Below are 27,273 nucleotides of genomic sequence, written 5' to 3'. Positions count from 1 at the left end.
AGCCGGTAAGGAGACAAACAGTCACGTATTGCTGTGCCGTAAATTAAATACATGTTCTTCAGCTACAGTACATAGATCATGGGATCACTAGGAGTCTCTGAGATTATGATGTGTTCAAGTCTGGTGGAAATAATATTGTAAGCTTTTTCGATTCCTCAACTCCCAATTACAAATGAATAAAGAACATTTCAAAGTCTTACATAAATTGAGTGAAAGATAACTACAAACCATAACTACATAATTCTCACCTATCAACGTAAAAGTTTATTGATTAATCCAAAATGGCAATTTCCAATTTGTCAATTGAATGTATGAAATATGTTTCTGGTTATGTCTTCTTTTGATAAGTTGTGGAGATGCATTGCTTGATTGAATGAATAATAGATGAGTATGATATCTCATTTTTGAAAGCTTGGAAATCGAAAGAGTTTACTGCTGGTTTTTACTTTCAAGTACTTTCATCTTATAATTCCATTCTATTCTACAGAAGAGAAAAGGGTGATCGGCAACACCGGATGAGTAACGCGAAATGAATAGATAAATGACTCAAAACTTGAGTACCATAAATAATCGATTTTCAGACAACTAATAAATGTGAGTCCTTTTATTTTAATTTCAATATAATCAATATTATTTCAAGTATCAGCACAATATTTTTTTAAAATTTCATCGTGTTTCATTTTCTGATTCTTTTCTATCATAGAAGTTTAGGGTTGTGTGGCAGAGAGGACCTGGAGTCCTAACTCCGCCCTAATAAAGACAAATAATCAATCAATCAATCAATCAAGTTGCTCTAGATTGATAGCAGATATTTATTTGAATCTTTCTCAATGATTTCATAGCATTCACATAACGCTGTTTATTGGATGGAAAACAAGCGCCCATGACAAAAAATATTAATTATTGATCATCTCCTTTCTTCAAACTCTTTCAACAGTCGACAGTCGATAAAAATTTATAAAGTCAAAATCCTTCACAAATGATGGACATTTTCTTTATTATAATTATCTAGACTAGACATGTTATTTATTTATCTAGACTAGATGGAATGATTCCTAAATCTTTTCGAACAATTGAGTATAAAGGGACGATCAAAAGAAAAACAGTCAACTGTGTGCTTCAACTGTGAACTGTGTCATTTTACGTGATTTATCAATGATTTGAAATAAGTAGCGTACATATTATCAGCCAGCAAAGCCGGGTTGTCTGAGGCTTCGCAGCTCTAGCCTGCTATCACTGCTTCTGGTCGTGGGTTCGAATCCCCTCCCGAACCTAAATGTGCGTCGTTATCATTCAACCCAGGACAGGGCATTTCATAAGATAACATGGCATAAATTAAAGGTTTCACTGATCAAGAACGACTCCCTATGATTTTTTATGAAAGCACCAAGGATACAGGAAGTAATAATAAATGATAAAATAAATGCTTTATTCAACCAATAAAAATAAATAAATAAGTAAATAAATAAAGGAAACACCTTTCCTCAAACTAGTAGTTCTGTGAACAGTAGACTTCACGCAGTATTCTCATCCACAAGTACCTGATGTCAACTGTTATAAATGTTAACAAAATCAGTTCACGTTTGAATTTGTATTCCATAATTTATTAATATTTATTTTAATTTAAACAATGAATAGAATATATTTCTATTCCAGAATTTATATAATATTCATCCAGATTTTTTTATATTTTAATATTCATTAATTTTTTTCAATCAAAAATATTATAATTTCTTCAGCATTATTTAGTTCATTTGATTATTTTTAATCACCTATTAAATTAGTTTTTTCGAATGTGAGAATATTGATACTGATGGACACGGATAATAATACCATGACTGCAAAACAAAATATTGAAACCAAAGACCTTAAAACTGCGATTAGACCAAATTTATAAACAAAATGTTAATAACTCAATCCTTATTGATTATATTAGATTGAACATAACTTATCATACACATGATGAACATGTGTGTTTGTCAACTTGCGTTCAATCTAATAGAATCTATAAGGATTAAGTTATTAACATTTTGTTAATAACTTTGGTGTAAACCCAGCTTAAAGATGCATACCTTTACAAGGTATTTGATTGCAACTATAGACCTTATACAAATACAGTAATAGACTGGCTTCTCCACATATCTGTGTAATCACTTGTCAGCTGATTTATGATGAATAATAATTATTCTATAGTCTGATTTTTACTCCAATATTGGCGTATGAAGGAGGTTGCTTTTTCCTTTTATATTATCCTTGAAATGCAAAATTTCCAAAAACCTCGTATATACGTCGACGCGCAATTTAAAAAGGAACATACCTGTCAAATTTCATGAAAATCTATTACCACGTTTCGCCGTAAATGTGCAACATATAAACATTTAAACATTAAGAGAAATGCCAAACCGTCGACTTGAATCTTAGACCTCACTTCGTTCGGTCAATAATTACAATTTAAATCAAATACAACTACTGTGCATCATCCATGTATTAGAATAAATTCTTCGAATGAGTCACTGCTACCGTCCTCACGATCAATTATTACAATGTTATCATTCTGTTATCAGTAGATTCATTACAATGAATACTCATGCCACCCCAATCAAAACTTGATACACACCGTATCAACCAACCCACGTCCTCTCAATGAAACTCGATACACGTATCCACTCCTCTCGACACACGCAATACTGCGTATCAAACTCTCACATCCACTTGTATCAAACGGAGACTCCTCTCCACACCGCGCCACTCGTGTGCCACCGATTTCGCGGTGTCACAGATAAAAAAAGAGACTCACCGATATAAAATATAGCATTGATAAAATGAAACTCCAACATTAAATCACAGATAGAATTAGATTTAATCATAGATGAAGATAAAATAATAGATTTTATGTGTTTTATGGTTTTCAGGATGTTTTATGGTGGTGTTGTACCGGTAACGGGCTTCCTCTCGGCAACGTCCGCACTTGTGATTTGGAGTTGTGTGAGTAGAGGGTCTCCAGACGTTTTCAGTGTATTTGTGACTTGTGAGTGCGCGCAGCTTGTGCTCTGTGCTGTGTGCTGTGTGATCGTAGTGTGTTCGCTTATCAGGATATCTCTGGTCGTATAATACGCCCACCAACCCACCAGAAGACGCGCCACATTTAGAGCGGCTGCCGACAGGTTAGTTGAAACACGGACCGTTTTTCAGCAATTCGATGTCAACTCCTGTTGCTAATGGGCTGTTGCCTTGCTGTATACACAGTGTTTGACATAGAATTTGAATAAAAAATATTGTTAATAGTTCTTGAGTCTTAATCATTAGTTTGTTAAAAGATTTCAACTGCTGGCGATTTTGTCGAACTCGTGTTGGTATTGTTCTGTTGACATTCAATACTGTCACTGTAATTTAAAACAGTGGATGACATTAAATTTGAATCAATTGTTGAGTCTTAATAATTTGGTTGTAAGACTTCAACTACCAATGATTTTCTCGAACTCCTATTGATATTGTTCTGTTGATATTCAATGTTGTCACTGTGATTTAAGACAGTGGATGACATCAAATTTGAACGGATTGTTATCAATTCTTAAGTTTTAATCATTGTTCGATAGAAAAATGCAACTGTTCATGGCTGTATGATACTCGTGGTGAAATTGTTTTGTTGATAGTCAAGGTTGTCACTGTGGATGAATACAGTGGATGACATTAAATTTGAATAAATTGTTATCAATTCTTGAGTCTTGATCATTGGTTGATGGAAAAATTCAACTGATCGTGGCGAACTTGTGGTACTCATGGTACACAATGCTACTCATGGTGAAATTGTTTTATTGATATTCAAGGTTGTCACAGTGATTCAATATAGTGTATGACATTAAACACCAATAGTTTTTTATAATTATTATTTAACGAAAATCCTAAATAAATGCTGTAAATCACCCCGAAGACTTCTGCTACTACAGACATTGACAAGACATTAACAGCTAGTAGCTGTTAACCCTGTTGTCAATGTCTGTAGTAGCAGAAGTCTTCGGGGTGATTTAAACAGCTAGTAGCTGTTATCCTGTTGTCAATGACTGCAGTAGCAGAAGTCTTCGGGGTGATTTACAGCATTTATTTAGGATTTTCGTTAAATAATAATTATATATTAATTAGCATTTGAATAAATGCATTCTCTATTCAATTCTTTCTGTAATAGTTTTTTATCAATTCTTTAATCTTAATCATTGTTCGATGGAAAAATGCAACTGATCATGGCTCTATGGTACTCGTGGTGAAATTGTTTTGTTGACAGTCATGCTAGTCTCTTGTTTCTCACATGGCTGAATCAATTGTTATCAATTCTTGCGTCTCAATCATTGGTTTGGTTGAAGGGAAAATTCAAGTTCTGATGGCTTTTTGGCATTTGGAACTTGGGTTGATATTTTTTCCTGTCGATTGTCAATTTGTTTTGATATACAGTGATTCACATTGAAATGAATATTGTTATCAATTCTTGAGTCTTAATCATTGACCAATGAAGCACTTTCAACTGCTGATGAAAAGCAGTTTACAAGCTGGGATTTACATTCATCTGCTCATCACTTGTGTTCATCGGCTGATGAAAGAAAATCAACCACATGGCACTCGTTTCATTATTGCTCTGTTTATTATCAGTTGATGTTTTAACCTATGCTGTCACAGTTAAGTCAGTTACACACACATCGATTTTTGTTCGTACGTTATTTTGCCGTCCTTATAAACTCTATCAGATTAAACGGAGTCTGTTTGAAATCATCTGTTTAATCTAATAGAATTTATAAGGACGGCCAAAAATCGTACGAACAAAAATCGATATGTGTGTATCTTTCCTTAGCGAAGGTTGTCACTGTGAGTGATACAGTATCACATCATACATCGAATCTGAATGAATTTTTGAGTCTCAATCACTGAGTGATGGACAACATTCAACTGCTGATGAAAACCAGTTTACAAGTTAAGATTCGTCTGTTCATTACAGGTGACTTAAGTAGCATAAGTTCTGCTTATCACATTGTGATAAACAGAGCTACATGGAACACATTGCAGTGTCCCATGGCTTACTTCATCTGTAGTAGGCTATGACTGTCCACAAGGTTGATACTGAAATCCTTGATTCCGTTTCACATGTAAACAAATCTGAGTTGACAAAAGATGGTCAACAAACCATGCGTCTCTGTGATTGGTTGATAGAAGAAAATCAATTTCTGATATTATTGATCCGTTCGTTATTCTGTCCACAAGTTTGCTATTGAAATACTTTATTATATATCACTGAATATTATGAAACATTACAAAAAATCTTAATAGCCTTTGAATCATCAACAATTCCTGTGTCTTTATAATAGTTGATCATTAAAATCACCTGATATGGTCTTGAGAAACAATATGAAGATTAAAACCTGTTAGTTCCTACCAGTCTTTGGCCCGGTTGCACAAAAGCTGGTTAAATTTTAGCTGTGATTAATTTCACGATAACCAATCAGAGAAGGCCTTTTTGATAAGACGGCTTACTAATCTCTTCAGTCTCGATAACTGGGTTTCCAATAATGACATACATATATGAGGAAACTGAATTGTCTCAACAAATTTCCATTGGATAAACTAACAATGACAGACCATTGGAAAATCCCGCCAAGAATATATGACGTAGATTTTCTTTCATTTTCCAGATATATTCCTTTATTTTCTCATTCTATTACCTCTTATAGTAGCGTATATCCTTTATGTGTAATATAAAAATGAAGTACAATCTATGAAGACTTGGCTTGATCACGAGGACTTCACAGCCTTGTAACGTAGATAAGTATAATCTCTCCAAATAACTAAATAACTCTTTCAAACACCCAATTTCAGATAAACTGTCCAAAGGTTCAAATGTGCATTATGACCATTATTCTAAAACACGAAAAGATTTAACTTCATACAAGCTCAAACTATTACCTACTATGATTGATAGTGAAATAGAAAGACGGTTCCCTCTCATGAATAATTTATGAATATTAATTTAAATACTGATGGCAATAAGTAGGCCATACCTCATTTCCATCTATCTCTTTCTAATAGGACTGATCTAATCTCTTTCTCACAACAGTACATTGATAACAAGTATTTGAGTTGAGTGTGGACGCAATTCAAGCATTTGAGCCCTATGTTCAGGGTACTAAGATACTTCCTATACAGTGCAGATGGGTTCAGTTCTTTTAAAAGTGTAGCCCACATTCAACATCTGAATACAGTAAAACTGTAAGTACAGTACTGAATTGTCTTTTTTCTTCAGGACTATTTGAAAATGACATTAGTTGCCGAAACATGTCGTGACGAAATAATTTGAAAAGGGTACTAAGATTTATATTTTTATTTATACTGTACTGAAGACTGCACTTTTGTAAAAGCAAATTTTTATGCTTATAAATGTTATTGACTGATAGTTGAAGTTGAAAGTAAGGATGAGAACGTTAATCTGATAAAAAATTGACAAAAAACTATTGTAATAATACGATTGCCAAACGTCAATTTTGTCTAAAGACCTTGAACTAATAAAATTACAAAATTTACAAGACTTTTTCACAAGACTGGAGTTATAAACCTGTAAATTCGCAGGACAAAGATATGCCGTGACTTATAAACTTATGACGTAGTTCGGAGTAAAAGCCTATTCGAACCAGGTCAATAATTATACTGTCTACTGCCTAGTTCTTTTTCTTAGTCATCCTTTTTATGTTTCTGCTGTCTAAACATTAATCTATTATTAAGGTCAGTTCAGTAGTCTACTTTGTTTATTACTCATTAATGTGAGGTTAGTATTTTCACTTTCTACCAGCAAAAATGCGGGTGTAATTCACTTTGGAGTAAAAACATTATTACAGAAAGAAGTCATATTTTTGGCCATCCAAGGAAAAACAGACAAGTCGTTATTCATTGAACCCGCATCACTCTTTGACAAGATGTCGGAAGAACCACAAAGTAATCGTGATTTTCAGAGAATTTTGATTTTTTTAATGTCTTTTTGGATGCAAAAATTACTAAAATCATCTAGAAAAGGTATTTTACCTTTCAACTCTCATTGAGAGTTGAGCCTACTATATCCATCAACATGGATTTTAGAATATCCTTCTGATTTTTCAACGTATGTATCATCAAGGATTATTACCTCACAATGGCAATACAATGGAAATACAATGGCAGATTTTCTCATTCAGAATTCTCACATGAATTCCAGAAAACTTATCAGTAGGCTATTTATTTAGAGTAACTTTTTTTTCAATTTGGGAGAGGAATGTCACCAAGAATAGTGTATAGACCATCTATAGCTCTATATACCATCCTTGGAATAGCACAAGGTTACCTTATTTTCCTCTCCCTATCATTTTGATAATGTACTTATAGTAAAAATGAATGAAGAATAAATAAAGAAGATTCGTTTTTATCTTTATGTTTTTGCAGGGATTGTTCTTATCCGGTATCGTTTTGAGTACTGAAATAATCTGTTACTTCAATTTTTTATCTTCAAGCTGTCATATTATTCTTTTTTCTGTCTTCTTCCCTCTGAGCTGTCTGATTAGATTCCTTTATTCTGTCTTTGTTATTTTTCTTCTCGCTGTTGTGTATCTTCTCACTCCATTTTCCTCATTATTCTCTTATACTATGATTTTCTTAAGTAAGCATCAAGCATAAGCATTCATTAATACCTACATTTGTCTCTGTTTTTCTTCTTTTGTACTAGTCTCTTCTCCACCCATCTCATTCTACATCTTCCTCTTAAATTCTTAATCACATTCATTCTTCCCTTATCATTCTTCTCCGTCATTGACGTCTTTCTCTTCAACCATTTTTACCATTTGACTTCCACTATCATCATGACAAACCAAGCACTAAACAATCATGGTTCATATTTTCCAACTATTCCCCAATTTAAAGTCGAAAAATAGTTATACCTCAATTTCAGAACTAATAGACGAAAAACTCTTTCAAATTCAAACCACTAACAAATTGTATTTCTTATCAGCTAATTATAAATTATCACAATAACAATTTTCCTTGGTTGAAGTAGCAATAGGATAAGCAGTGTTGGTATGAGTAAATAATATAAATTATATTTACTTTTACTAGTGCTGGTATTAATCAGAAAGTACTTGAGATGAGAACATACTATAAATAAAGAATTATTACAATATCACATTGTGCAATTTTTTGGTTAAAATTAACAGTAGGGAAAGTAGGGTTGATGTTGATCGGAAACCGCATTATTTGATAAGAAAAGACCCACCTATGGAAATATAGCAGAAAATAGAAGAGATCAGATTATTAACTTTAAATACAGGAGAGACGAAGAAGGAACATAATTTCTGGAGAACAACAGTGTGAGAACAGAGTTGTTTGGAACAAAATAAATTGCCACTTTCCAAACTTTTTGTTTTTGCAAGCCGAAACAGAGTACAGACTGCGTTTTATCAAGGTCAGGTTAACCTTTTTCAAGGTCAAATCTTCTTCGTTGTCAGTAATGACACAACCAATCGAGAGATTCTTCTCAAACTGTCAGAATTTCTCATAAAATAACATCAATGGTTTAATTCAACTAGAATTGACAGTTGTAAGGAAATCTCACAATAGCAAACCAAATTCAACAACAGGTACGGTGGAATAACCAAGTGCACAATGCCTTGGGCCCTCCCACACGTACCTCTAATCACAGAGTGACAGCATTAGCAATGCGGTTTGTGAACAGATTTGATGATCAACCATCAGAGAGAATTGTAATATTCGGATCAATATCAAATACTTGGGCCCGGTTGCATAAAAGCCTGTTAAAATTTAATCATGAGAACCAATCAGAGAAGGTTTTAATGAGAAGAAGGCTTCCGTGATTGGTTCTCGTGGCATTAAAAGTAGACAGACTTTTGTGCAACCGGGTTATGAATTCATTGCTATTCTAGACTAGCAGGTAACCCATGCCCCGCAAGGGTCTGATTTAAATCTTCCTTGGTAAATGTCCTTTAAAACCATCCTTGGTAAATAGAGAATCTTTAAGCAAAAATTCAAGTTATAATCAGTTCAGTAGTTCATTCGTCTGTCCTGAATTTCCTAGACTTTAGAGAATGAGTATCAAAGTTGATCTACAACAGAATACCATACTGAAGACTTTTAAGAGTGAGGTTTAAAATTGAGAGAATGAGAATAAGTCTCTAAAGAGTGGGTGTCAAAGTTGAATGTAAGAGTGCTTTATTTTATACAGAATCATGTTTGTAATTTTTGAATTACATTTTTGATCGTATTGCTACTTGAAAGTTTAATTGCATCACTCAATTTTTATCTGTAAAATCAGAGTTCAATATCCCGCACTTGTATAACACGATTCTTTTCTTTAGTATATTATAGATGACTACAATATTACATTACCATAAACCACCCTCGGTAAATAAAGAATCTTTATGAAAAATTTCAAGTTAATCAGTTCAGTAGTTCAGACATGATGATGCGAATTCCTATTCGTGAATTTCCTATCCCGGACGTGTATAACACGATTCTTTCCTTTATTATATCATAGATGACTACAATATTACATTACCATGAACCATCCTTGGTAAATAAAGAATCTTTATGAAAAAATTCAAGTTATAATCAATTTAGTAGTTCAGACATGATGATGTGTCATTCGTGAATTTCCCATCCCGCACGTAAATAACACGATTCTTTCCTTTATTATATTATATTATAGATGACTACAATATTACATTACCATAAACCATCCTCGGTAAATGAAGAATCTTTATGCAAAATTTCAAGTTAATCAGTTCAGTAGTTCAGACATGATGATGCGTCATTGGTGAATTTTATAAGTCAGTTCTATCCTTCATAGATAACTACAGTATTATCATAACTATAACCGTAACTGTTAGAGTCATATCTATTATTATTTGTTCATGATTGTATAACTGTAAAATAATGTTTGTTGAATGAATCTGCATGATTAGTCAGTGTGCTCACTGAGTTACATATCCTCTAATATCTAATGGCTAACCCTCAATTTGTGACGTTCTAAAAGTCAGTTTCAAGCACTATTTCACTCTTTGGTTCAACACTGGATATTGCCCTCAACTGATTGACAGTGAGAGGAAGAGAATCGACTTTGCTTCACCAACATCGAGGTCAAACAGTCGACGTTTTGTTCAATGATACGATGTGCTCTTCAATTACTCACAAAATGAAGAAACGACTCCAAACTCTCCAGTAACAAATCATTCTAAAGCAGATTACTCTGGCTCTCTCATATAATCGACAATTACCTATTCTTTGTTCTCTTCCATCCGTTTCCAAATATAAATAAAATAAATTTTATTTATCACTAAATAAATTTTATTTATCACTAACAAGAACATAGCTTCTGCGAAATTTATATTACTATGTACCCATATTCTTGATATAATTTCTAAATTTACTGAGGAAAGACACTCCCGTGAAATTTCAATGTGGGAGATGCCATCAAACAAAACAAATAATTTGAATTATCTATAAAAAAAAGGTTTTCACTTTTTCCCATTATTCGCTTACTCTGTGTGTCTCTATTCTCTGTGTCTCTATTTTGGTAGAGAGTTAGTGGGAAGAATACTTCGAATATTCTTTCCAAAGAATGGACATTGATATGTCCAAAGCTCCGCCAATTTATGTAGATGCATAACAATATTATCTATTTTATCTATAGTTATTACAAATTGTTTTTTTTCATATTATATACAGCTCAATAATTATTTTCTTAATTTATATTTTGTAAATTCATCCATAATTTTGCTGTATTGTAAGCTATTGTATATAAGTGTATAAGCCAGTATATATTGTAATCTACATAAATAAAGTACTCAATCAATCAATCAATTCTCTATTTTCTCCGATCTATTTTCTTGTACGAGTTTTAGTGAGTTCCTACTGTTGGCTCACGGCCAATCAGCTTCAAATTTGGACACATATTCTTCGAACCTTTTTACAAATAAGAATCGTTGGACAACAAAATTGACCGACCCTTTCGTCCCTTTTGAGGATTTAACAGAATAACATTGAAAGTGCATGAGAGATAAATTGTGGTGATATTTATCATTGCGACTCACAAATTAGCTGTAAGCTGGATTATTAGTTACATACAATGATGCATGCAATTAATAACTCCAATGCATCAATGCTACTTTGAACTTTTTCCTTTCCACTTCTTTCAATGATACAGCTAACAGAATATCAGCGGCATTATTAACGAGTTCTTCAGCACGGAGTGCTCACTAGTAAATTAGCCGCCTAGAGCTATAAAGGAGAGGAACAGCTATTAAAATGAGATGAATCTATTCATTTTGATAACAATAAATGGTTGATTATATTCAATTTTATGATAATTCACGAAAGTATGAACTGGATAATTGTTTAATGACAAGAAGATGAAATACGATTTGATCCTGAAGTATCATAGCAACTATAACTTTTATATTACACTCCCACTGTTATCAGAGACAATAGACGAGCATTATCAATTCAAACGTTTTATTGGAATGAGATGAAAATGAACATGGAAAGAATTATGACAACTGGACAGAAACTATGCATTTTCAGATATCACTTTTCCATAATTATATTTTGATAGAATGAACTGAAAATGAACAAGAACTTTTTTAAAAATAGAACACATGTTATGCAAGATGAATCATTGAATAATTGATATTTTGATACAATCATGTGAACATGAACATAATTTATATTATAATAGAGGAAAGAACTGAATCATACAATCATGTACGGGATGGAAATACACGAATGACGCATAATTATGTCTGAACTAATGAACTGATTGACTTAAAATTTTAATTCATTCATTTCATTCCACCATCACAATATCAAAATTAGTGATTGGGAGGGAATCAACAGGATAAACCCAAAACTAATTCTCTCCCTAATTTTGAAAAAATAGTTTTAAAGTGATAAAATGTTGCATATAGATTCTTAATTTACCGAGGATGGTTACAGGCCTATTCTCAGTTCTTCAATATTACAGTACATCAAGTTTCCAGTTTATCTAAAATTAGCTTTAAACAGACCCTAGCAGAGCACGAGCTACCTGCTAGTAGAAAATAAAGAGATATAAAGCACTTTCATTCAAGGTGAATCATTGGATAATTGATATTTTGATGAAATGAGGGGGAAATGAACATGATGAGAAGTGTTGGATGTTATGCTAGAAGAATAATTGAATCAAGTCGAGCTGAATAACACGTCATCAACCAACACAGGTAATTGGGTTACAGTACATACTAGTGAAGTACTCAGTACAAGATGTTTGTTCTAAATTGAAATAGTTGAAACAGCGTGAGGAGCGGTTTAAAGCAGCGTCTAATCAATGACCTCCATTCGTTCTGATAACACTAACTAACCAAACTTACTTTCCTCTTTTTTCAAGGTTTTCTACGATCTTAACTCACATTAAACTTTGTAATCATCAGACCACATCAACTTAAAAGAGCCACGTGTAATTTTTCTAAGAAAGGGGAAGGGAATTTCCTTTTTTCTAACGATTGAAGAATCAGATGCAGAGCTAAACAATTTAATAAATTATTTACATCATTGCAATCAAGAATGGTGCCTCTACACAACATTTCAATAGATTATTAGGTCATCTAATATATTTTTCCTATTCCATGTTGTATATTCTCTTTGATGTATTGTATGTTCTCTTTGATGTATTGTATTGTCGAAAATAATTTAAAATAATACAGTATTGATAATGATCTAAACAAAGGAGACTAGTTCCTCCATTTTGAAATACTTTAGTAAAAATTAGTTTTTTTTATTCAAAATGGATATCTATCATAATGTCTTAACTCCTACCTATACTTCAATAGACAAATTAATGATATCTAAAATATTCTCACCATTCCCAGTTGTATATTCTCTTTGATGTATTGTATTTTTGTAACTAATTTACTCATACAGTATTGATAATGATCTAACAACTTAGAATATTTTCTCCATTCCTAAAGTACTGTAGTGAAAATTTGGAGTCGTTTTATTCAAAATGGATATCTACCATAATATCTTCACTCCTACCTAAGCTTCAAAGGAGGAAAGTTATTGAACTTACGAATTGGAGCTTCTAACTTGAAAAACAAAAACATCCTACTATATGTTTAGAACTAAACAGTTTTATTGACGTTCAAGATCTGAGAAAAGTACGTGAGAATCAAACAAGCGAAAAAATGCGATCATCATACATTAGTTTACTATTCCTGTAGCCTACTTCTACTAACAATATAGTGTTTTTATTGTGATGATAGCTACTAGTAGTATTGAAAGTATTGCTCGTATTCTCGTATTATTCAAAGCTTGTATCGTTTTTAAGTTGGTATTGGTGTTAAAAACACTTCAAAAACTATACTTGTAATTCGTCCTTAAACATCAATACCAAAACCCAAGCTTAAAAAATATATGTTGTTTCATAGTTTCACCAGTGCATCTCTTATTTATTTGTGACGTAGATAAATTCAAGGCCAAACTAGCGATGAAATTCTCAATGAAATAGATAACGTAGGAGCTTTTATGTATTGAACCTTGTTTTGTTGCTAAGCCTATTCAATGCTACTTTGTAGCAGACTTTAATACTCCAATACATTTCAGATTAAAGCAATGAATCATATCATTCTATATTCAAACATAAAACCTTCTTATTCTTGTTTAATGTTTCAATTTGTGTTAGTTTGTGATTTGATGTACTTCTCTATTATTTAGAAAAGTTCGAGAATGAATTAGACATACATAGATATCATAACCATACTTTTCAGACATACACGTTGGGATTTCGGTTGCTATGAGACTCAAAAATTCGCATCAAGGCTTAGCAGATCTGCAAAAAATCTTTGATTTCTTCGAAAGATTATTACCGCAAACTTGATGATAAATTGGAACATTTTTAACAAATAAATTAATCCTATTTAATGGATGAATTCGCTATTAGAACATCTTTGCTCTTAATTTGTGTTTCCACTCCATGTCTCCATTAATTTTCTGAAGAAGGTTGAAAATTCCTTGACGTGATTATTACTAACATCATTCCTACTTCTCAATTCAAATCACTAAGGCTGGGTTAATAGAACACTTATTATCTTAATTGGACCATAAAATCTATATCAAATCAATAGGTTAATAAGAAGTGTCTTATTAGATTTAATAAGTTTCCTAGAAACAGGTCCTTTATTGCATAAAAATGATCAAGCTTATTTAGATATTGTGTTAAAAATAATAGTTAAAATAATATTAACCGGACTCTTTTCAATATTGTCATTAAATTCATTGACTAAATGTTTTTTCATGTTTAAGCCTCTGACATGGGTTACATGACAGAAAAAATCTGGTGTGGTACACTCACACAACTTTCCTTGCTCATTGAACTAACTATAAGCCTCATTCTTAAACGAGAATGATTTAGGGGAATAACATAATGACGATTGGCGGCAACATATTTGAAACTACGATCAGACTTCTGTATATGTGTATAGTTGTTTTCAGAGTAATTTTTCCTTTGTGTAAATTTTGAAATTCAATATTTTTTGAAAGTCGTCAAAACAGCTGTTCTACAGATGAAATATCTCGATGTGTTCTTTTTATGAACACTGCTCTACCTACCTACCTCATGCACGAGAAAGAGGCTACAAAGTCCATTTCTCAAGGATGGGGTGGACTCCTCATTAGTTTCTCAGAAAGGAGACTCATTCCAGTTAATAAAGCCGATAAATAACTATACAGGGTATGAATTTGAAAAAAATCGGTCAAGTCATTTATGAGAAAATCGTGAAACACATGTTTTTTTAGTAATTATCCGCCATTTTTCTCAATAATATTACGGAGCTCCTGAAATTTTCCCAGAAATGAGACTCATGTCAGTTGATAGGGCTTATAAGTAGCTATCCATGGTATAAATTTGAAGAAAATCGTTGGAGCCGTTTTCGAGAAAACCGTGAAAAACATGGTTTTTTAGTGATTATCCGTAATTTTTCTCAATAATATTAAGGAGCTCCTGAAATTTTCCCAGAAATGAGACTCATGTCAGTTGATAGGGCTTATGAATAGCTATCCATGGTATGAATTTTAAGAAAATCGTTCGAGCCGTTTTCGAGAAAACCGTGAAAAACATGGTTTCTTAGTGATTATCCGCCATTTTTCTCAATATTATTACGGAGCTCCTGGAATTTTTCCAGAAATAAGACTCATGTCAGTTGATAGGGCTTATAAATAGCTATCCATGGTATAAATTTGAAGAAAATCGTTGGAGCCGTTTTCCAGAATACCGTGAAAAACATGGTTTTTTAGTGATTATCCGCCATTTTTCTCAATAATATTACGGAGATCCTGAAATTTTCCCAGAAATGAGACTTATGTCAGTTGATAGGGCTTATAAATAGCTATCCATGGTATGAATTTGAAGAAAATCGTTAGAGCCATTTTCGAGAAAAACGTGAAAAACATGGTTTTTTAGTAATTATCCGCCATTTTTTCCGCCATCTTGGATTGAATTTTATTGAATTTCTTATTGTCGGGTCCTCATGGTATAAGGACCTTAAGTTTAAAATTTCAAGTCAATCGGTTAATTAGGAATGGAGTTATCGTGTTCACAGACATACACACATACACACACACACATACACACACACACACACACACACACACATACACACACACACATACACACACACACATACACACACACAGACCAATACCCAAAAATCATGTTTTTGGACTCAGGGGACCTTGAAACGTATAGAAAACTTGAAATTGGGGTACCTTAATTTTTTTTGGAAAGCAATACTTTCCTTACCTATGGTAATAGGACAAGGAAAGTAAAAAATTCTGATCCTTTGTGTAGCAATCACTGCAACTCAGTAAGCATATTCTTCAAACAAATTTCAGTTCTTAGAATCAATAACTAATTTTGAATATAATGACTGACTCCATGCAGCAGTAAATTTCAATCACAAAATTGATTTTCTACCAAAGCTGAATAGAACGGCTGTCTGGAGATGAAAGCTAACTAGCAGGAACGTAGGAACTAAAACAGGTTGTAGAGAAGTCTGCGAGATGCAAACATCGAGGATTCTGGTAGCACCACCTGATAGTGAGGGACACGACCCCTTTTTGTCCGGCGGGGGGAACCCTGTCCCCTCCCCTGGGGCTCCCCCCAAACCCACTCCTGCAACCCCGAAGTGAGTCGGGGTTCGATATTCCTCCCTCTTTCCCTCCAATCCCTTCTGACACTGCGTTGCTGTCAAGAGGGTTTCTCTCGTTCAAATCCCCCTCTCAATCCCTTTCTCTATTGCTCCTCTACTCTCCTTGTCATCCCCAGCATCCAATGGTTTCAAGTTCTGGTTCAGCTTCTTCGTCGTAATCATCATCAACTCGACTTCTTCTCCTTCATCAACTATATTTTTTCTAGTTTTCCTTTTTTCTCTGTTCTCTGTTTTCCTGCTTCGTGTTTTTTCTTTCGGTTCCCAATTCTTCTTCTACGTCGTCTTCTTAGTTCCATTTATTCTTGTTTATATTTCTACTTGTTCGATTTCATCTTGTTGATTGCCTTCTTCATTTCAAATTTATTAAACATTTTTTATTGTAAAAAAATATTTCTTCTAGGGCTAGTCCTTTCTCTACATTTTCTCAAGTTGTCATCATGTTTTCCATCGATACACTCTACAGCCTATCTTCTTGTTTGCCTTCTTTCTCTACCACTACCACTACTAAGCTACTACTATTTCTTCTATCAATCAAACAATCAATTCATTTCACTCTTTCTCCCATCTCACTCTTCCTCTAGTTATCTTTTTCTTCTTTCTCTCCACTTATTCATATTCACTATAACCTTTTCACACATCCCATTATCAACATCCCTTCTTCCTCTTATCACACCTCTACTCCTCTTTTACTATTTCTCTTACTATTGTGGTTCTATAGGTAGGTCTACTATTCTGATGTTATCGATGTCCAATCGTGATTAAGAAATTTTCGCCTCTACATTAAGGATCATGATGACTTAGTTTTTCAATTATTTTCAGTTTTTCCTAGATATTGAAACAAGTGGTACAGGTCTCTTTTATATAACTTCCCAAGTTTTTCTCATTAAAGACGGCAGAATGCATTTACGCACATATATGAGCCTTGCAAGCTAAGCCCACCTTGTGTGGGAATCTCTATCCCTGAGTTGACTTGAAGGCCAAGCCACATGAAGAGTTTTCAGGCGTTTTTGCACTGGCGGTGGACAGGGCAGGATGCACTACGATTGGCTGATTATCAGCTGATTCCCGATCGCCAAACCAATCAATCGGAGACCTTTCTGCCCTGTCCTTGTCCGCTGCCAGTGCAAAATCGCCTGAAAAAAGCTTCATGTGGCCCTAATTTTTTATCTAATTTGATCTTTCATATACTAATTTTTGGAAATACTACCGTATTATCGTTCTGATTCTCCAAAAATGCATTGTAATTTCATTGAAATTGTGTTATTCCTACACATTTTCGAATGTTATCCAATTTCTATGGAATTTTGTTTTTTTCCTGAAATAATTGACTTAAATTGAACGCAATTTTTGTATGTATGTTACAGGTAGACGCCCCCGCCATGCCGCAATGCAAAGAACGCGTGCACTGCCGTTGGCTGGGCTCGTTCCAGCTGGACTTGACAACGCGACTGCGACGCGGATCTAACGTCGGCAACGCGACCGCGACTCCAACGCAACGCAGATCCAAGTCGAAAAAACGCCGCCCCAAACGCTTGGCACCCAAGGCGTCGCCGCCTCTTCCGCCGGCAGAACTACGGCCCAGCGCCAAACCTTCCGCTGCCGCCACCGCTTTCGATCTGCTGTTTTCTTTGGGTCTGGTGCCCACCCCGTCAAGGATGAACGATCCTCTTGGATTACAACTGTGAGTCACCAAATTTATCTACACATTCCTTCATTTAACTTAATGTTTCCGATTTTTTATGATTGGGAGGCTCACATCATCAGAGCTGTATGAGGTAAAAAAAAATAAATTCGTATGGCTTTTGTTGGTGGGGAGTTCCTTGCGGGAATGTTCCACCGCCTGAATATATAATTTAAGCCGTCAATGGGCCTTACGACTGTCATACTTCAGCCGGGACCGACAGTTTAACGTGCCCATCCGATAACACGGGAGTGATCTGTTTAAAAAACTTTTGGCTGTATGAAGTGTATGTAGCCTAGTCAATGAATTAATTGGTTTGGTTCCATGATAATTTCTAGAATCATACCAAGTGGCGTTTGCTCAGTGTAAAATTACATTATTAGTATTTCTTTATACCATATAAGCTCAAGGAGTATATAAATATTACAACACATTCTAAATAAAAGCATACTATTGATGAATAAGGAGAAGAGGAAAAATTATGAGAGAAAGGAGGATGGAAGGAAAAATGTGGTAAGGAAAGGAAGACAAATATAGAGAAAAGGATAAGGAAGAAGATTGTAGAAACATGAGGAAAAGGAGAATGAAGAAGAAAATAGTGAGAAAGAGAAATATGGAAGGAAAAAAGTGGCATGGAGAGGAAGAGAAATAGAATAGAATGACTGTCTTTATTTTTGACCTGAGAGGGCAAAGTTAGGGCGCAGTCGGCCCTCTCTTACACTTTACCCTCAATAGATTGATTGAGTACTTCATTTACGTAGATAACAATATATACTGGCTTATACACTTATACAATAGCTTACAATACAGCAAAGTTTTAGATAAATTTACATAACATAATTCAAGAAAATAATTATTGAACTGTACAATGATATGAAAAAAAATCAATTTGGAATAACTATACAAGATAATATTGTAATGCATCTAAATAAATTGGCGGAGCTTTGGACACATCAATGTCCATTCTTTGGAAAGAATATTAAAAATATCCTTCCCAGTATCTCTCTACCAAGAGAGAGTTATCTAGAGAATTGAAGTAACATAAGGAAAAGGAAAAGAAAGAAAAAAATAGTGAGACAGAGAAATATTGGAAGAAAAAAGTGGCATGGAGAGGAAGAGAAATAGAGAGAGAATAAGGAAGAAGATTGGAGAAGCATGAGGAAAAACGGAAGGGAAAAGAGAAGAGAGGGAGACGAAAAAGAAGATAAGAATTATAAATATTTTGGAAAAGATAAATATTTGGAAAAAGGGAGGACAAGGTAGAAGACAAAGGATACAACGAGGAAGCGAAAACAGAAAAGAGAAGAATGTCGAATGAGAAGTAGGAGAAGAAGTTGTGTTGTAGGAGTCAGTAGGGAGGGCACGGAAATAAACGATCTACCACACAGTCGGCCCGAAATAAACCCCTGGACAGCCAACAGCCAGTCCACTTATTTATCAGGCATTGCTCAGGCCTCAGGCCTCTACTATTACTATACAAGCTATACCTATTATTCTCCAATAGACTATATACTGCTTCTTATTTCCATTGGATGAAGTCATCTACCCTATGCGTATGCACTGTTATGTACAAGTCAAGCGAATTGTGTGTAAAAATAACTTGTGTTCAGAATTATAGGAGTATGCGAGGAAAACACGAGTATATCCAGAGTAGGAGTGTTAAATTTACTTGTACAGTACTACCAGAGACAAATGTTTACTACAAGTAAACGATATCTTTATTCTATGGCACCACTGTTACACCAGATCCACACTAATCCATTAACTAGATAAAAGGGTGATCATTGGATCAAGAGGTAGTACACCTTTTGTCAGTATGATATTGAAAGTAGTGAGTTAAGTACAATGCAATGATCACTTTTTCATCCAGTATATAAATAGACCATACGCTAGCTGTTAATTAATTTTGCATTAAAATTTTGTTAGAATTTTGCATTAAAAGAGTATTAGATCGTTACAATCAATTAATATATCAATGGTTTTTAGATGAGGATGACGCTCACATTTAATAGTAATAGGAAGGGATGGTGATGATAGATTAATATAATGTTTTCAGTGGGTTCCGAACCACTGGGTAACAATCAACGAGATGGTTACAAAAAGAAAGGAATTTTTCAAGAGTTGCATGAAATAAAAGGAAGAAGAAACTGGGTAAGATATGAAGAATCTTATCTGCTAAAATGTTAAAGAATCTTAACTGCTATAAAAAATGTTTGATCTATTTTACTATGCAGTTTGTTAATCAATAATAATTGTTTATCGCCAAGTACAAACCGTAACAAAATAGAGTAAATAGAAGAACATCATTCAAGATTGCTATTTTCACTACTAATATTTATCATTTTCGTAGTACGGTTAGGAAATGGTTGACCGGTTAAATGGTTAACTGATGGATAACATACTCAGGTATTCAACGATTCATGTTAGTAAAATAAACAAGTTCATTTTCAAAAAGAAAGTTGGTTCGTTGAATGTAGGTGTAAAATACGTTCATTGATTGTTTCCTATGTTTTTAAAAATACAAACATCTCACAAGAAACTGAATAATTCATAAGCTATGCATGCTCTCAGACACATTTCTCAACATAACTGGAACTAAGTCAAAAATAAGATGATAATGAGTTTTTCTTATCGTTATGTGAGTGATTGAATGAGATGCTACGGAATAATCAAATTTTTCTCAATTTATTTTTCGAATTGTTAGTTGTATTGAGGATGATGAATAACACACTGTAAAGGAACTATAAACTGTAAACATTTAGATAAGATGCAATTATCGGTGTCGTTACAAAATTAACCAGCCAGATAACAAACAGATTACCATAATATATTCGTTGATAAATTATTGCTCCCCTATAATTATAAATCCTATGATTTAAGAAAGATAGATGATTTTGATTGATGAAATAAATGAACATAGCTTATATATTGTGAACTTTGAACTCATAAGTAACGATGCTACTACTTATTCTTCTTAATGCTGACCTCTCCCCTTTTGTACTACAGTATTTTAATTTGAGTTTTTCTACTCCACATTCAATACTTTTTCAATCAAGTATACAGTCCACGTTTTTAAATTCAGTAGTTAGAAAGCCTTTTCTATCAGCTTGACTCTATGCCAAGTAAATGCAGTGTTGGTGCCACCCAGCATAATATGATAATGTGGAAATAAATTGGATTGAGAGATGATTTTCTCTTTCTAATAGTCAAATTGAATGAAAAAGACCAAGAAATTGTCAAGAAAACACAGATTTATTGATACTTAGAAAGAACGGTTTCGGTTATTACACCATTGTCAATCTCTGATAAACTGGAGTTTAACCGGTCTTTCTAAGTATAAATAAATCTGTGGTTTTTTGACAATTTCTTAGTCTTTTTCATTCAATATGAATAATTACCACAATATCAACTTCTCAACTACACAAAAAGTCAAATAGTCAACTTTAGAAATGAAATTAACTTCTTAAACTGTCATAAAACTCAAGTCATTTCTAACTCCACCTAAACCTACTAATTCTACCTAAACCTATATCATTAATCACAATCAAATCATCAACTACCTTATAAACTCTTCCTATAAATCCTTATTGGAACTGAAAAATGGAGTCAGGTATGGACTAATCGATTCTGAAATTGAAAGATTGAGTGACGCATGTATCTTCAAGAGGTCAACTTCAGAGATGAAACGAATTTCTAAAACTCAAGAAAGATAAATTTTGAAGTAGTCAACTTCTGCTAAACTTCATCATCTAAAGGTGCATTTTCATTTGTGCGTAAATTTCCGCAGTCGACGACGACAAGCATTGTTGACATTCATATTGTCCAAATTTCAAGTGTACTGAAACAGCTGATCAAATAACTTTTCATTATTTGTCTTTATTATCAAAGGATTAAACATTTCTAATAATATCAACATATTGCAATTTAAAAGTATAAGCTCAACCTGCCCCATTAAAACATAATTGAACATAATCTTTCAGGCTATGTAGACAAATTGAAATCTACCCAATCTGAGATTCTCTCCCTGTTGTGGTCGACGACGGCATTTACGCACAAACTAAAACCCAGCTTAAAACTGTCCTATTAAAACCCAATAACTTAAAAACTGAGAGATAGTATGTATCAGCATAGAGAAATGATTTCATAATCTTATGCTATTTTATCTCTATTGTATCAGTCAGGTAGGACTCATGTCTCAGGTCTGAGTTTTCTCAAATTGATCTTACATCGTAGGTTCAACATAACTCATCATATAGACTGATGAACTCTTCCTTTTTACGAGAAAAATTGTTCTAAAACTTGCTAACTTGGAACAGCGAAGAACTCAGTTACTTAGTGGTCCGAGCAGTTGAGAGAGAGAGAGGGAGAGTAAAAAGACCTTGGTCCCGATTCCGGGTGAGGACGCCGTCAAGGACAGAGCTCGGGAGTCGGCGACGCACAACTTTTGTTATTCGCCAGAGAAATTCAACCTTGGCCGGTTGCGTCGCATTTTACTTCACAGTGGCTCACTGGCAACTGGCAACTGGCAGTTTGGCACACAACGTTGTTCAATCAATATTCTTATTTGATTTTACCATTACTTTGAATGAAATTTTACCAAGAAATTATGTCGTCAACTAAAGGCTCATATGCACCATCTCAGTTAAAATAGAGATAGATCAGCTGCTGGTTTAAACCCGGATTGAAACAAATTGGAAAAAATGTGGACGTACCTTCATGTAATCGTAGATGATATTGTATTCTTAATTTATTATTTTCAAAAAATGGTACTATAATTATAGTTTATAAATAACAATAAGAAGCCCTGATCTCATACATTTTAATCGTAGATGGTGCATATAGCCCCATGAGTACCTACTGACTTGGTTTCGATTTTTGAACCGAATGATATTATTGAAAAATTAATTTCAATTTCTACAGACTAGAAAAGAAGATGTTATGTCAATGTTTTCTTCTAAATACATGATCGTTTTTATGTAATTGAAGGAATAATAATTGAGAATTCGTTATCAAAATATAATGTTACAATGCACGGACTCGACTCACCGGTACTTTCTCAGTTCCTTTGCGTGCCCTTCGTTCTTCCAACAGAAATTTCAAACTGTCAAACGCAAACCATGTGATCTTATGATCCTTCCCTTTCACTGTAACAGAACACAATTTGAAAAATTAAATCTCAAAAAGTTATGGCAGATTAGTCATGGATGTGAGCATTCACTTTGCTCACCAACAGGATCGAATTATATCGAACTAGTAAGAATTAAAATTAAATAGAGTGAAGACACTAATTGCCCCCCGGTTTGGTCTAGTGATAAAGAGCGTCACAAACTTCTATCTGCTAACACCGCTTAGTTTGTGGGTTCGAATCCCGCCAATGGCATGGACGTCTGATCATCTCATCAAGGATCAATTCACCTTCACACTTTCCATTTCCCACGCACAAGTGGAAAGCTCATGTGGGCATCATCCAAAAAAAACTTCTAACTACAATATTGCTTATATTCCTCTCATTGGATATCTATGAACCTATATTAATGTAGCTGACAGGCCCGGCCCCAGGGGTGGGCGGACCGGGCGGCCGCACAGGGCGGCGGATCTTTGGGGGCGGCAAATTTTAAGGAACAGAAAATTTTTAAATGCAAATAAATAATAAATTCAATGTGAATAGTGAAATTTTATAAAAAGCTTTTTCAAACTCAAGCTAATGAAGACATATATCTAAGATCAACAATGTCCCAGGAACGTCTGAGTGGTCTAGCAAACATAAAATAGTTCAGTCCCTAGATCTTGAAGAACTGGAGAACGAATTTTCTATGCAAAGGTCAGACAAGTTCTACTTAATTGAACAAGTATGTTGAACAAACTCGTGTTGTAACAATTGTAGTTTTGATTACTTAGCAAGTTAAATAGGCCTAATACTCTGTTGCAGTCTCTTGATTTGGAACTACCGTCTTAATTATGTTTTCTTATTGTGTACCATATTTGTTCTGAACATAAAAATAGTTTAATAAGATATTTTGTGTTACTGTTCTAGTCCAGTCAGTTAAAGATTATAGAATGAGAAGTTTGGAACACAATTTCCAACTCCATATCTCTTTTAAGGATAGTAAGAGGATTAACATAAATCAAAAGTCCTCATGTGCTAAAGGAGTGGAGGTGGTTTGAAAGTACCATTTTTTCATTTTTGTCATATATCTCGGAAACTATGCAACTTATAAGCATTTGTACACTGTAAAAAATGAAGCTTACAAAATTACCAACAAGTTTTGTTCACTACATTATCTTCATATCTCTCATAGTTTCTGAGATATCCGCTCTTGAAGGTGAGACATTTTTTGAAAAAACACTTCTGCCTCCAATTTTTTTCATCTTTTCGGCCTTATAATTTTTGAACGATTGATGAAAAAAATCCGTGCTGATTATAAGCTGACGGAGCATCAAATTATCTTCAATTTGATTTATATATTTCCACTATTTTACGCATTTCCCTACGACTGTTGCAGCAGTTCTAGTGTTGAGAGTGAAATTTTCTGTTCAGCAACAATAAATCAGTTGACAATGAAATTTGAAGGGAATGTTTGGAACTCAATTTTAGACTTTGCAGCTTTGTTGACACTAGTTTGGAGGTGAGCAAATCAAAAATCCCAACCCCTACATCATGTGCTAAAGGGATGAGTGTGGTTTGATAGTTGAATTTTCCACTTTTACTTACATGCTTATATCTTGGAAACAATGAGTTCTATTGACATAATCATCCACATAAAAATGAAGCTCAATGAATTTCTTACAAGTTTTGTTTTATAGAGGTTTTCAATAAATATGATACTAACTTTTCGAGATATATATGTTCTAAAATGATTCATTCTCAAAAACCCAGTTTTTCTTCCATTTTTCTCTCTTTCAAGTCTTTTAACTTTTCAACAATTGATGAAAAAAAAATGTGCTAGTTACGAGATTCTAGAGCATTAAATTATCTTTCATTTCATGTATAATTCGACTATTTCAAGCATTCCTATACGACTGTTGCATCAGTTTTAGTTTCGAATGTCTTGTTTGGTAGGAAGTTTAGAAACACACTGTGTTCAGTTCCACAGACGTTCCAATAGGTACTCAATATGGATGTTCATACTGAAGCACACTCCAAATTTTTTGATCACAGAATAGTGTGATATTCGAAAAAAGTCACTTGTTGCAAATCTTGATATTTGACTCTCAAACCTAAAACTGCTGCAACAGTCATAATGAAGGGAATGCGTGAAATAGTCAAATTATACATGAAATGAATGATAATTTAATGCTCTACAATCTCGTAGTAAGCACATTCTTTTTCCATCAATTGTTGGAAAGTTATAAGAATTAAAAGAGCGAAAAATGGAAAAAACTGGGTTTTAGAAAATGCATCACTTAGAACATATATATCTAAAAAGTATTAGATTTATCGAAATCCTCTACCAAACAAAACTTTCACTCTCAACACTAAAACTGCTGCAATAGTCGTGGAGAAATGCGTAAAATAGTGAAAATATATACATCAAATTGAAGATAATTTGATGCTCCGTCAGCTTATAATCAGCACGGTTTTTTTCATCAATCGTTCAAGAATTATAAGGCCGAAAAGATGAAAAAATTGGAGGCAGAAGTGTTTTTTCAAAAAATGTCTCACCTTCAAGAGCGGATATCTAAGAAACTATAAGAGATATGAAGAAAATGTAGTGAACAAAACTTTTTGGTAATTTTATAAGCTTCAATTTTTTACAGTGTACAAATGTTCATAAGATGCATAGTTTCCGAGATATATGAGAAAAATGAAAAAATGGTACTTTTAAACCACCCCCACCCCTTTGGCACATGGGGTGAGGGTGAGGACTTTTTATATGTTAATCCTCTTACTATCCTTAAAAGAGCTGTAGAGTTGAAAATTGTGTTCTAAATTTTCCTCTCCATACCTTTATTTGAGCATTCATTGCCAGCACTTATTCCTCAATATTTATATTTGTCAAAAATATTTGTTTAAATGTCATTTTTAACTTGAAAAGCTGATAACCTTCTGGCAAATTTTTAAGTAAACAATTATTAGACGGGATACCTGTTGGTGGGGGGGGGGGCGGCGTTTGCCGATTTCGCCCAGGGCGGCAAAGTCCCTAGGGCCGTGCCTGGTAGCTGATTAGTTGAAACGAAGAGAATTGAACATTTTGAATGTTCGATAGCTGGCAAATATCTATTATGATGTGGGTGAATGAGAAATGGATGTATAGAAAATAAAAGGTAGAGCGATTGAGAAAAAAAAGGCTATAAAGTATTCTTACAATTCTCACAATTTACAAATCTTACAGTACAGTTATAGTACAGTTGTGAGAGACTCACATGTAGGCTTAAGCCTGTGTTTGTGAGGGCCTGGCGTAATTCGCTGAATTTAAAATCGATAAACTATTAAACTAAATTTTTAAAAAATATATGAATAAATATTATTGTATTTAATATAAATATTATATTATTGATTGTTATAGAAACAATTAAAGCTTCTATAAACGATTTTTGAATAAACGAGAGATGGTAGTTTCTGTTTAGATTACTCGAGCTGAATATTAGATCTGACATCGTTCTTCTATTTCCCAAAACACTGGAATCATTGAGAACATGATTGTGAATGTGGGTAATATCTGCAACATTCGACTGTGAAAAATGTGCAGATTGCTATAACCTTGGTACAATAATGTCTAGTTGGAGAAGGTCACAATTTAATATCTTTGTCACTATGAAATGTTGAAAGTGTTGAGTCACTCAATTATTATTGAAAGTTGTAAGGATTTCATCAAGGTTTACTTTGCCAAGTATTTGAGATTAGAAAACTCTAGGAGTGTACTACATCTTTAGAGTTTTTACTAGAGAAAGGAAAGATATATTGACAAAACGCTGATCAAAAACATAGAATTTTGATGTTGATCAAACTCTTGAAATGGTAAGGGAATATTAGTTTCGAGAAATGATTGAGTTCAAAGTCAACGATTTAAGAGTGTATTATTTCAATAAATACAGACAATAAAGTCTGATTCTTTAAACAATGCTACATATTAATGTCTTCTATCCATTCCAATAATCAGTTACGAATACTGTATCAATGATACAATCTTAACTCCTACTGTAGGAAGTATTAATTTAATTAATAAAAAATTGCAGACAGTTTAAAGTGAGTCTCACTGTAGGTTGGCACGTCTTCAAAGTTCAAACTGTCAGCATTGGTTGAATGGGAAGCATTGATGTTATTTATAAGGAATGCTGACAGTTCGAAATAAATCTCACTATAGATACTAGCTTTCCAAAAAACGTACCAAATCCTCA

The 27,273-nt window shown here is 33.7% G+C and overlaps 2 protein-coding genes across 5 annotated transcripts in view; one reads left to right on the top strand and one right to left on the bottom strand.

Moving 5' to 3' along the window:
• The window catches only part of LOC111045461, a 49,522-nt gene that overhangs the window by 19,939 nt on the left and 2,310 nt on the right, over positions 1 to 27,273 (bottom strand). The window contains exon 2 of the mRNA XM_022330894.2: positions 22,981 to 23,078. Coding sequence (XP_022186586.2) covers positions 22,981 to 23,078 — 98 coding nt within the window. The remainder of the gene's footprint in view (positions 1 to 22,980; positions 23,079 to 27,273) is intronic.
• LOC111045459 (actin cytoskeleton-regulatory complex protein pan1) overlaps positions 2,817 to 27,273 on the top strand; it is a 103,375-nt gene continuing 78,918 nt past the window's right edge. For 2 of the 4 annotated variants that reach the window (XM_039437229.1, XM_022330889.2), the window contains exons 1-2: positions 2,817 to 3,164; positions 17,618 to 17,934. In XM_039437229.1, the coding sequence (XP_039293163.1) occupies positions 17,633 to 17,934 (302 nt within the window). In that variant the 5' untranslated portion in view covers positions 2,817 to 3,164; positions 17,618 to 17,632. The remainder of the gene's footprint in view (positions 3,165 to 17,617; positions 17,935 to 27,273) is intronic. The other 2 variants (XM_039437231.1, XM_039437230.1) reach the window with 1 other exon arrangement.

The sequence above is a fragment of the Nilaparvata lugens genome, chromosome 10 (genome assembly GCF_014356525.2).
Source record: "Nilaparvata lugens isolate BPH chromosome 10, ASM1435652v1, whole genome shotgun sequence".
Lineage (NCBI taxonomy): Eukaryota > Metazoa > Arthropoda > Insecta > Hemiptera > Delphacidae > Nilaparvata > Nilaparvata lugens.
The sequence above is the reverse complement of the archived record's forward strand: the minus strand, read 5'-3'. Positions and strand labels throughout refer to the sequence as shown.